General features: G+C 42.4%; 2 protein-coding genes across 8 annotated transcripts in view; one reads left to right on the top strand and one right to left on the bottom strand.

Moving 5' to 3' along the window:
- Positions 1-1,689, bottom strand: part of ZFYVE28 (zinc finger FYVE-type containing 28) — a 165,568-nt gene extending 163,879 nt beyond the window's left edge. For all 5 annotated transcript variants that reach the window (XM_052780659.1, XM_052780660.1, XM_052780661.1 and 2 more), the window contains exon 1: positions 1,469-1,689. In XM_052780659.1, the coding sequence (XP_052636619.1) occupies positions 1,469-1,507 (39 nt within the window). In that variant the 5' untranslated portion in view covers positions 1,508-1,689. The remainder of the gene's footprint in view (positions 1-1,468) is intronic.
- A 705-nt stretch (positions 1,690-2,394) lies between these two features.
- The window catches only part of CFAP99 (cilia and flagella associated protein 99), a 62,080-nt gene continuing 51,916 nt past the window's right edge, over positions 2,395-12,558 (top strand). For all 3 annotated transcript variants that reach the window (XM_052780658.1, XM_052780657.1, XM_052780656.1), the window contains exons 1-2: positions 2,395-2,521; positions 5,401-5,528. In XM_052780658.1, the coding sequence (XP_052636618.1) occupies positions 5,409-5,528 (120 nt within the window). In that variant the 5' untranslated portion in view covers positions 2,395-2,521; positions 5,401-5,408. The remainder of the gene's footprint in view (positions 2,522-5,400; positions 5,529-12,558) is intronic.

The raw sequence follows: 12,558 nt of genomic DNA, 5'->3' as shown, positions 1-12,558 counted from the left end.
ATTTAAGATTACCAATATTTCTTTTTATTCATTAACTGTTTCTCTTAGTTGTTCCTTGGTATTAAACATAAACAAATAACAAAGTTTATTGAAAGCCACCTGTAATTTGTTACTGTATTTTCAGTTACTTAATTTCTAAATTATTTTCCTTTCAGTTATTAGCAGCAATATCAGACAAGTATGTGCTCTTCAATGGTACTCACCAGGGTTATGACTACATAAAAAAAGCCATAAAGCCAGCACAATCTGAACTTTTATTTTGCAGTATCACCTCAACTTTTTTTTTTTTTTAAAAACCTAGCATACTGGCTGTAATTTGGGCAAAAGGACTATGTGTGTGGAAGGTTTACAAAAATGAGGCTTAACACTATTACTGAAATTAAAACATAAGAAAAAGTGGGTGGTAGTGACAGACAGGGACAAAAATTAAATCAAATACTTCATAAAGTGAATAACTATACTGACTGCTATAATGCCTGGACAAAAAAGATGCTGTAGATGTTCAAAACCAGTAATGCCCTTCATATACGATCTGAACATCACAAGCGAGACAAGATCACTCTCCAGACAGTTGTTATTTAAAACGTGCCAGAAGATAATTTCATTACAAAGCAAGCTATGATTCTTGGATTCCTTCCAAGCACTTCAAAGCGAGAAGAAAAGGGCAGAAAATATACACCTACAGAGCACCATTCAACAAATTTTTTAACTTAAAAAGTTCCCAGGTGCACGCGGATAGCATTAATAGCAGAACAGGAGCACCTGAACCGCCCCCCACCCCCCGCCCCGGGTTCAGGCTACACGCAAACCACAGAGGACAGCGGCCAGGAGTTCAGCCGAGAAGGACTTACCCTGACAAAGGTTAGGCACAGCCGCCTCCGCGCTGCGCTACCCACCGCGGGGCGCGCCGGCGGCTCCGCAACTCCCCCCCCCCCGCAGGCTCCCCGCTGCCGCCGTCCCCCCGGGAGAGGCCACAGGAGCCGGGGACAGCCCCCTGCCCCCCACCCCCGGCCGTGTTCTCGTCAGGTCCAACCAGCACCACGGCACACGCTCTGCTTTGTCATCTCCCCCCCCGCAGCGGGCGAGCCGCTCGGCGCACGCCGCTACGAGCTGTTCGCCCGCCCCGGTGCCTCGCACACCCCAGCCCCTCTCGCCTTCCCCCCACCCCCCCCCCCCCCCGCGGAATCGCCGCAGACCGTGTCCGGCGGCACCCGTCCGACAGCAAGCGAACCTAGCCCCGCTCCGCGCCCACCTCACGCCACCTCCGTGGCGGCGGCTCCCGGCTGAGGCAGCAGCGCGAAACGACCCGCGCCCGGCTCCGCGCATCGCCGCCCCCCGCCGCGCCTCAACTTCCCGGCCGCGGGGTGAGGGTGACCCCGGGGAGGGAGGCGAGCCGAGGTGCCGCCGGGCGGCCACCCGGTGCCCCCGAGCCCCCGCCCCCCCCCCACCCCGTCTCCTCACAACTTACCTTGGGTTTGTAGAGCCACTTTCTGAACCTGTTCATCATCACCGCGGCCACTGCTACCCCGCCGCCGCCGCCTGCCGCTGCCACAGGGGCTGCCGGCTCCCCGCACCGCGCCGCTCGGGGGACCGGGGCGAGCCCTGCCCCTCGCCGGGAGGCTCCGCCGGGTCGCCGCCGCCGGCGCAGCCTCCTCCTCCTCCTCCACCTCCTCCGCTGCCGCCGCTGCTGCTGCTGCCGCTCCTCCTCCTCAGGGCAGAGGCCGCCAGCCGCTGCGGAGCGCGGGCGCCGCGCGCGCTCCCCTCAGCGCAGACACCGGCCGCCGGCACGGAGGGCTGCGCGCCGCGCTGACAGCCCCCAAAACATTGCGCGGCCGGCAGCAGCGCGCACCGCCGGCGCATGCGCAGGGGCGGGCCCCAACGCTCTCCCTCCCCGCTGGCTCCCGCCACCAATCGGATGGCGGCCGGGGACGGCCCCACGGCGGCCTGACCCCGCCCACTCGGCCGTTCATTTGCGTAACACGCGCAGTGGGGCGGGGAGACTACGTGCCCCAGCATGCCGCGCCCCGCAGCCGGAGGCGCGGTGCAAAGCGCCGTGGCCCGGTGGATGCCGGGACTTGTAGTCTTCTCCGCGGGCTACGCTGAGCGTGTCCGCTTCGGGATGGCAAGCCTCTGCTTGTGACAGCCAGCCCTACCCGAGTGCGCGAAGATCGGCTGACTGATTTCCAGCTTCCCGCGAGCGCAAAAATCGAGGAGGAGCGGAACGAGTTGCTTGGCAACGGCGGCAAACAATCGCCGCCATCTTTTTTCCCGGCCCGGTAGTTCTTTGCCCCCCATCGGGCCGTTCCGCAGCACGAAGGCGGGCGCGCGGGAGAACTACAGCTCCCAGCAGCCCCTGCGCCCCGCAGCAACGGGGTCGGGCCGGGCCGTGTCGAGCCGCCGGCGGCCGCAGCGGGGTCTCTGCAGCTGGAGGGTCCGCGCCGCCGCTCCCGCCGCGCTGAGAGAGGGGCGCCGAGCTCCGGCGGGGACGCAGGCGGCCGCCCGGGCTGGCGGGGGCAGCCAGGTACGAGAGCGGGCAGCGCCGGGCTTGAGGGGCCGCCCGTAGGGGCAGGAGCCGCTGCGCGCTCGCGCATTTACCTCAGGCGGCGGCGGCGGCCGCTCTGGGGCCCGGGGTGTTGCACCCCTGCAGCCTCCTCAGGGGCGTCGGTTGGCAGCAAGGTAGCTGTAGCCGTATATGAGACCTCCGAAAATAAAAATGGGTAAAATGCTCGTGGTGTGAAAGCGCCAGGTGCCCTCGGGAGGCTTATAACTACTTCACTCGTTCATTATGTGCTTATAAAAACAAGAGAAAAGATCAACGGGGCCTATTTTATACTGTAGACAAGATTGTTGTGCTTTGCTCCCAGAGTTTTCATTAACTGTTGTGATTTCGGGCAAGTAGCCAGCCTTGGTGTCCTCCAGCTTACCTATCTCGTAAATATAATACAACTTATTTGCAGAAGGCTTTGTACAATAAATATTTAATTGGAAAGTTCGACAAGATATTAGATAAAAAAATACTGTGTCGTGTCAAGTAAAATACATGTAGTAGGTAGGCAAAACATTGAAATATATGCAAATTAAAGATAAACATAAGATCCAGGCTATAGCTGCTCAGGGTGAATGTTTTCCATCTGATGCTTTGCTGCCTTAAGGGAGGAATCTGCTGAAAAGAGGACCTCTGCCCAGAACTGCTCTCTGCTACGCTCAGGTGACAGTCAGCGATGCAGAAAAGTCCAGAGTAAATGCGAATGGCAGGATGTAACCATTGGGACGATTGTACCCTGTATTCAGTGGCTCTTTTTCTAGCACACAGCAGAGAGAAACACCTATTTCATTTTGAGCATTAGCTACTTGATCTGACTGAATTTTGCAGAGGCTTGGTTCAACCCTCTTTTTAAGGACAGCTTTCATCAGAGGAAAGGCAATTACAGTCCTTCTCGGCTAGGAACGTAGGAGCAAAGGTAAAACCTGAAGGAATGTTTCAGATCATTGAAACCAGTCCCTACAATTGTGGCCAGTCTTATCCTATGTAATTGCTTTCAAAATATCTCCAAGCTCCATTGTAAAATAAGGCTAAGTCAGGTTCTTACCGCCTTTAACTGAAATTCTACATCTGATAATGGAAGAAAATTTCTACCATTTTGTACATAGTATAAATTTATATCATTTTTGCACACAGCAATTAGAATATTCTCCTAAATGGCTGTGTGGAAATAAGGGTGCATGTCATAACATAAAGCAATTTATTCCTGATGTGTATGTTTTAAAACATTGATCATAATAATAGCAGTTTGTTTAAATACAATCACACGTGAAGTTCTTTCTGTTAAGAACCCCTGTATGTCCAGAGTTCTCAAGGCGTTACTATATGTCTTGGTTTTCATATTCCAGTTTTTGGTTTTAATGATTGTCATTTGGAGCAGAGGAGTGAGTATCAGCATGTACAGAGCAAGAGAGCTCAAACTTATTTCTGCTATGCCAGAAGAAAAAATATTTGTCACTGGTAGAGCTGTTGGAGCCTGAATTATGATTCAGACTGAATGAGTGCAGAGGTATTTCTCTCTCTCCTATCCGAAATCTCTTGTGAGTGTCAGAACCTTGACAGGTGCAGAGAAACAGATCATGATTCTCAGAGGAGTGGAGAAACGGTGATTCCCTCTGTGACAGAGACACAGTAGCACCTCTGTTTTTTACTTGCCATCCCTTGTCATGATCAGCCCTGTTTTGCTGGACTTTTTTTTTTTAATTGGACATTTTGTCTTGATCATACCAGGTAACTAAATGCCTATATTGAACATAATCACAGACAAACTCTTTTTTTCAGCGCTTTGAGATTAGTAATTGAAAGTGCTGGTTAGGCAATTATTATTGAGTATGATAGTGCTGAAAGGCAGAGTACAAAAATGCTGTATTTGAAATGTTATGATAGCATTTTAAAACAAAAAATGAATTATCTTTACCACAGTGGGAATGAATCATCTTGATCAAGCATTCTTTTCTAATGTCAAAATACAATGATATATAAAATACAAGAATGATTTTCAAAAATATATTTTTATTTTCACCATGGAAAATTACTTCTGTGCTCATTTTTTCCATTGCTAAACCAGATTAATGACTTTCAGCCCTGATTATTACTATCATTGGTCTTTCATACACAACATTTGCATGCGTATAAACAAATGCATTACAGTTCTTGTCACGTGACCATTAAAATTGAGCTAGCCAGTTCTGCAAACTCTCACACATACGAGTAAGACATCATTTGAGATAGATGTAATCCAGTCATTTCACAAACAAAGCATCAAACGTAAGAAGTACCCAACTGCTGTGCCTTCAAAAACCTTGACTGTGGCCTAGACTGCTGATGTGTTGTGATCACTGCCCAGCTTGCTGACCAACACTGTCTCATTGGTTCCTTATAATTCCCCTCTGTTCCTATTCTTTTATTGTTTTGGAAAAATAGGCTGTTAATAGCAACATGTGATAAGATTTAAGACTAAAATTTTGCTTTCAGTTGCATCTCACTGGGAAGAGCAATGTATTAAATAGGACCTGTATAGCACACATGCAAAAATTCACATCATGCTTTTCTCTAGTATTAACTTTAATTATATTTTGTCAAATAACCTGATACCGAAACCATTTTAGGTATCATCCTAAGGATCTTTTGAGACACTTGCAGAATAAGAAATATGTAATTATGTCTTCTATTTTATTGATGTTTGTACTGTATTCTCATTTCTCCTGTTAGCTGTTCTGAGTAACTATGATTTTGAAAGCTTGACCTAAATGTTCTCTTCTACATTACTGCAGTATACCTTCTCTGTGAGCCTATCAACATACATTATGCTACAACTGAAGGAGGCATGAAAAATTAATGATTTACTATATTTATAGGATTCTCCATGGTGAAGATGGTCAGCCATGGAAAACATATTGCAATAATAGTCCAACAGCTTAACAAATTTAACCCTGAAAATCAGAGCGTGGAGGATTTCTTGAATGAATCAGCTAAGATGTTGCAGGTATATTAAGTTTCAGTTCATCTTACACAGCTTACTTTGTTTTACTATGTGATTTTAAATATAAAGATACCTGTTTTCTAACATGTTGTTGGAACTTTCACAGATTTTTCTTACAGTGACGTATTTCATTCATGAGTAAAGTCCAAATTTCTTATGGTTACCACCAGAAAACAAGGAAGTAAAGATCAGAGGGGTTGAAAAACTGCTTGGGTAGCAACAAAAAACAGGAAAGCAACAACCTTCTAAAACGGATCTGACAGTGATAGAGAAAGCTTCTCTTCCACTTCTGACTAAGCTGTTTTGTAGTTTCCTATCTCCTTTCCTCCTTCCAAATAGAAGTTTCTGTCAGTACCACCCATTTGTATATACAAATACAGTTCAGAAGCTGACTCACAGGATCAGGTATTCTTGCTTTGAGGACGTAGGTGACCATCAGAACAGTGGGAGAGAAGGCAAGTGACAGTAAATCAGCTACATGATTTTAATCTAATACTGCAAGTAACCAGACCAAGATTTGCCGATATGTAGCTATACTGGCTGAAGCAGTTCCCATCCTTTCCTGACCATAGTCTGTCACCTCTTCCCATCTCTTTGTCCTCAGTGCCACCCTGACTTGTGCTGATGCAGCTACTGCATTGAATCAGCTTTAGAAAATCACTAAGGGAAGTCAGTAATATTGTTTAGACTGCTATTGTCTGTGCGTGCCATGTATTATCAAACTACATTGTTGGAGCCCTGATGCCACACTGCCATGTAGCTCCAGTGCTCATTTCCACTTCTGACAATAAAGTCTAAAACAGTGGTATTCCAATTAGATGGTCTTTTACACAGATTTTGCATAAACACAAATGACTACAAGAATATAAAACTGTGGAGGTGCGATATGAAAATCAGAGGCTGAGGCAGTGGATCCATGAACATTTCTTGGGTGCTTGCTTTCTTAAACAGTTTCCACTCAGGCCCCTAGTTTCTGCCACTGCCTTCCTGCCTTGTAGTACCGGCATAACTCTTTGTGCATTCATATGCTGAATTACATCAGGGAGGTGATCCAGTTTCAAAATAATCATTTTTCACTGGATAGAGAGCAGGTAAATTCAGCTACCACTGCTGCCAAAATATTCAGATCATTGTTCTTCTCAGACCGGGAAAGGTGATACAAAGACAAAAGAAGCAGTAACTCCATTAGAGAAACATGAATCTTAAGTTTCGCAATAAACACTTTCAAAAGGGGAAGAACAGGGAGGATACCTGATGCCAAAGGTAAGGCAGAAATCTTCCTCTGGGATAGTTTCAGCTCACTTACTACATAATATTTTAGCTGTGAATTTATCTAAGAAAGTAAAAAGTAAGATCTATGTTTATATAAAATTCAACTTTGTTTCAGTACCAAATGGGTGATTATAATTCATTATGGAATATTCACTTCACTTCTTTCTTTTCTGTTTCATAATAGGCATATGATACTAAAAATATTGTTGCATTTTTGTACACATGATTTCCAGGCTTGGCCACTTACCAATTAGCCGATATTAACTGACCCATGAAGAAACTTCCTCCAGTTTGTACCCTGATTAATGGTATCACTTTAAATCACAGACTAGATTCAAGCCTGTATGTCTCATGCTAGCAGCATGACAACTAGCAAACCTAGTGTTGTGTACTACTAACCAGACAAAAATGAGGAGGGTCAGATTCCAGGAGCACAAATCTAAATAGTTGCAAGAGACAGGTCTCTTTACATTTATTTACTTACTTAGATATGCAGTATATCAGACTTGACTTTTCTACAAGTAACTGTCTTCTATGCTATTAGACTTTTCAAATTGGTTAATTAGTTTTCCATCCCCTAAAAGTACAATTAGATTCCCGTCATTATCAACACTGTATGTTTCATTCATATTATGTATCTTTATTGTATTTGGATGTTTTATAGTCTTTATTTCCTTCTAATATGATATCTGAGGTATCTTGGTTAGTTCTTTGATAACCTGTTGATGACCTACATAAAATATGCTTGTTAGCCTATTGTCCAGCTGTTTGTGGTTGTTCCTGGTGAAACCAACAATTTTGGGCTAGACTATTTCTCTCAAAATAAAAAGACAGCACGCACAGGTCATTCCAGAATATGTTCAAGGGAGTTCAGCACCCCAGTAGTGTCTCTGCCAGGCTGCAGGAGCCACTACAGATGCCAGTATTGTCAAGTGCCAGATACTGGAGATAAGTACCTCAGGCAGCCACACATTCTCACCTGAACTGCAAGGAGCAGATAGCAACAGACATTTTGCGGAGCAAAACCTCTGTCAGAATGAAGTAGGTTTCAAAGAGCAATATGATTGTTTGTAGGAACTGACTGAAAGTAAATAAAATGACTTGTTTGGAAATCTAATAAATGAAATGAGAAGATGGGCATCCTTGGCTGATCAGAAATGGGGGATGACATCAGTAAAGAATAAGACGTAATAGGTAGAATGGAACTGAGTTATGAAGCATCTTGATAGCAAAGACAAGCAGCTTTTGTTTATGTGCTAGAATCAACTGTGAGATGCTAGGTGGAGTAAGTGGGTCAAAACATTGGACTAGCAGAATGGTCTTAACGATAGCATTCCAGATAGTTGATTTGCTGGAGAAAGATTGGATTAGTTAAACCCAGGAAAGAGATGTTTATTACAATTAAATAGAAAATTTTGAGACATTACCTTAGATTTTTAGCTGTGAAGTGATAGGAAAATACTGCTTGAAACCTACTATCCAAAAAGAGTGAAGAAGATGTGCACATAAACTGGTTATGATATCCTGGAGAGTAGTCTACATGAAAAATGACCTCTGAAGTTATGGGTTTGACTGACAGGCAGGGTGGCAATAGTACCAATAATTGAGGAAAGAAACAGCATGAGAACACTGAAGTTTTGTTTTAGCATTGCTGAAATTAAGCTGACAACAACAACAAGGAAATGTCACAGAGAGAGGCCTGCATTTTAGACTGTAGTTTACAGTTCTTATTTGTGTACATGATAAATGTGGATATGTTATGAAAGGAAGTTAGATTTAGCCCTAAGAGAGTGAGTCTGGAAGGCACAATCTGTCTTGATCCAAATATCCCTGTCAACCGCCTACCAGGGGCATAAGACCATTCTTGTGGGAATCCTTGCAAATTAAAGCAGTAAAAATGGCTGGCGAAGTGAGGCACAGGAAAAGAAGTGGAAGTGGGCAAGCAAATATATGTTACAATGAAGGACTTTACAATATAAATATATAAAAAAAGAAAGAGGCATAAAATCCAGGGGGTCGAAGCTGTAGGATGAAAATATACTTACTTTGCAAATGATAGCAAGAAGTAGCTGGTAGATTTCCATATTGGATCTTTTACTAAGTATAGAATCAGTCTTTGTTGAATATTCTGCTGGAAATCCAACACAACATTTCCACTGGTTTCCCTGTGCTGCTGCAAAGGTGACACAATCCAGAGGTTTGTGTAGTAACTCTTCAGCAAGATTTTCTTCTTAATTTCTAGGTGCTCTAATATTACTTACATGTAAATTTAGATAAATAATTAAAACAAAACCCCAAATACATCATTGTGTGAAATACTAATAGTATATTTTGCTCTTTCATAAAGACTGTATAGAAATTTTTATGTTTCGGCAGTTCAGAATGGTTTGGAAATGGCTGTACTGTAGAGGTTTGGAACAATCTGCTAGCCAAATATTGGGTAGATGGAAGAGAAAGATAAACTGGGTTCATTTCTAAGCTCCATCACCTTTCTGTCCCTGTCCTTTCTCTTACTTACCCTCAAACTTACTTGCCCAGGTCTCTTCATTTAACCTGTCCCAGTTCCATCTCTTCAAGTTGTTGATTCCAGTGTGCTATTGTCACTGTCCAGCAAGTCCTGTTCACCTCTTTGGTTTTGTTCTGCTCACCTCAAAGTTCTTGCACTTTCAGTTCCAATGTCTACTGTACCTAAATCGAATCAGAAATCTCTCTCTCTTCAGACTGAAGCCCACAAGAGGCAGACGTCAGAGAAGATAGGCGAGACAGGCTCTCTTCTATCAGTTTGAGCTCCCAGACTGACCCAGTATGGCTTGTCCCAGTTTCATCTTGTATTGTAGTGAAAGCTCTGCTTGCCCTGGGCTGGGCGTGGTAAGGGCACACAGAATCTTGAGGGGAGCTTACTGTTACAGTATAAATTTGCACAAAACATATGCAAATTGATATTTTTCACTTGGCAAAATGTGTATGGATTTTCATAAGAAAACCAAAAGGCCAAATTTGTAAGGCACTGCTTGGCGCCTGTGTGCCACTTTGAAAATACATCCCTAGCTATTTCCCTGCATTTGATTTGCAGTTACTATGTCCAAATAGCTAATTAAAAACCTGAAAATTTGACAACTTTCTATCAAATACCAGTTCCTTGTATCAGACCAGGTGAGCTGCTCTCATCTTGTTCCTCTTGAATAGCATAGGAGGATATCCATTAACTTCAACAGAAGCAGAAGCAACCTCTTTATTATTATTATTTTTATTTCTGAATGCATCTTTATGATTTTATTTAAATATCAGTGTTCCCATCTGAACATATTCTTTCATTGTAGGAAATCTTGTCTCAAGCTTTGAGATAGAAATCTGTTTGGAAAACATTTGGGTGTACAGCCTGCTTCCAAGTGTATTCCAGAGTGACTGCCAAAGTCAGAAACATTACTCTGTACATATATTGGTGTAAATGAGATAAGTAGTTGGCCATCTTTATTTACAGAGAAATGATGGCATTAGATACTGCTATCAAGAGTTATGTTTTCCTAGCTGTGTGTGGGATTTAGCTTTACACACTCCATTTACAGTAACAGCGGCCACACATCTAATCCCTGCGTACTGCTTTGAAAAAGCACCCATCTTTCCCTGCATTTTTGTAAGTGAGGTAGATCAAGCAGATAACATATCCAATAACCATTGGGATACATTTTTTTTTTTCACTTACTGCACTTTGCAACCACTCAATATTTCAAAATACAAATAGGGAATCAGAAAATTAGTACTAAAGGAATAGAAAGTGAATTTAAAAGACCAGAGGTAAGCCATTACTTTGACAGTAGTGCAGGTCTGTCTGAACCACTCGATGTATAAAGATAGAATCATCTTTTGGTGTGATGGAAATGTATAAATAAATTGCTGGAGTGCCAGGTATTTAATAGTGTTTAAAACCAAGGTGTCAAGAGAGAACATAATCTCTACAAGGCCGCTCAGGAAGCAAGAGAGAAAGACAGGTTCCAGTCTCAGTTCCCATCTTCCAACTCCTAGTTCACATTTCTACATAGAAGTGGAGTTGGGGAAACTCACTGATTCAGCCTCCTGTTTTTAGAGAAATGCAAACTATATATGGTATGGATTTTAAACTTTTGAGTAGTGCGAGATAAATAACATGGTTTCCTCTAATTAGAATGTTGTGATCAAAATTAGTCTAGAGGTGATTCTGTGTTAAACTCCATGCATTTTATTTCTGCAACATGTGAATTTTACATCATAAAAAGAATTTCTATTTGTTGTTCTCAGTGAATGATCGGACTTGATATTCTTCCAGGAAGAAAACTACACTTTGACTTGTAATTCAGTTATTTACAATCTTCATGTTTATTGTATTGTAAGTTATGATGTTTACAACATAATATTGGACTTGTTTTTCACTGCAAATGTTTTCAGTAAGAACATAGGTTCATTAGTAATATGATGGGTGATCCCTAGTTGCAACAAACAAGCCTTCACCTTCAATCACAAAGAATCATATTATGTCCCTCAAAGCTCCTAAAACCAAATAATAAGTGCAAATAAATGCTTTTGCTTTGACGTTGTGACCTTGTTACCATTAAAACAGAAGTCAATTTGAATTATCCTGAATAACACTTTAACTTAAAATAATTCTTTAAGTCTGTCTTGGTTCTTTAAATTATTAGTATTCACATTCAAATTTACATCTCTATTTCTATTGTTCTTCATTTGAATGCCCAGACTACTTCTTGTTTATCTTCCTAAATGCTTTTTAATACTCCTTTCATCAGACCGATGCCCTCCAGATGATATCATCGTTCTTGTGTACTAAACGCCTTTCTTTTTATTAAGTATTCTTCAATTAAATCTATCAAAAACGATCCATATCCAGAGTGATCCTTCATCCAGTGTATATTGTACATAAGGATATCGTTTCATCAGGCCATTTATAGAAATGGACTGCATCTGTTCATTTTGAAAAAAGATTAAGTTTTGTACCTAACCAAAGCATCCCAGGCATTTTTTTCTTCCTTGTGACTGTTAGAATCAAGCTTTTGCTATGATAACAAGAGACAGATTTTAACACAGAAGTTACCATGCAATGGTTGTGCCTTTCTCTATGCAAATAACTCACTTTATTTTTAGTGGAATATTTTCAGACCCATCATACTGACCTTTATACATCCCATCTACTGAAAAGCTTACTTCTGTAAAATCAGAACTGCCACCCCAAATTTACTGTTTTACTCCTTTATCCCTCCCATGTTGATAGCAAGATGAACCTGTTTATGAGCTTTCCATTTCACAAGAACATGGTGTAATTTGGCATAACTCTTAATAATTCTCATTTGTGTTGGTTCAGCTGTGTGTCTCACACGTGCCCACTCAACTGTGAGTAAAATCCCTAAATGTCAAAAGTCATAGATTTAGTTTTAAATATGAAAATAATGTAATGCAAGATTATTTTGATACATGTGGTAAAAATTCCTACTACATTATACAAGTCTAATTTGTATTATTAGTTACCGACGTAAATGCAGATTAGGATCTTCCTAAGAAAGGATGGAATCTGATTTTTCTGCAATGTTCTGCTCATGTGATTTAGTATTAAGTACAAGGGAAAACAACGTTAACTGTACCTCTTCAAGATGGTCAGCATTATCACATGAAGATGAAAATACTAGCTTGTGACTGCAACATAGACTGTAAATAGTAGAGGCAGGACATTCTCCTACTTACATCCTAAGATCTCATGTTTTTGCCCTCCATTGAC

Source organism: Harpia harpyja, chromosome 2, assembly GCF_026419915.1.
Source record: "Harpia harpyja isolate bHarHar1 chromosome 2, bHarHar1 primary haplotype, whole genome shotgun sequence".
Classification (NCBI taxonomy): domain Eukaryota; kingdom Metazoa; phylum Chordata; class Aves; order Accipitriformes; family Accipitridae; genus Harpia; species Harpia harpyja.
The sequence above is the reverse complement of the archived record's forward strand: the minus strand, read 5'-3'. Positions and strand labels throughout refer to the sequence as shown.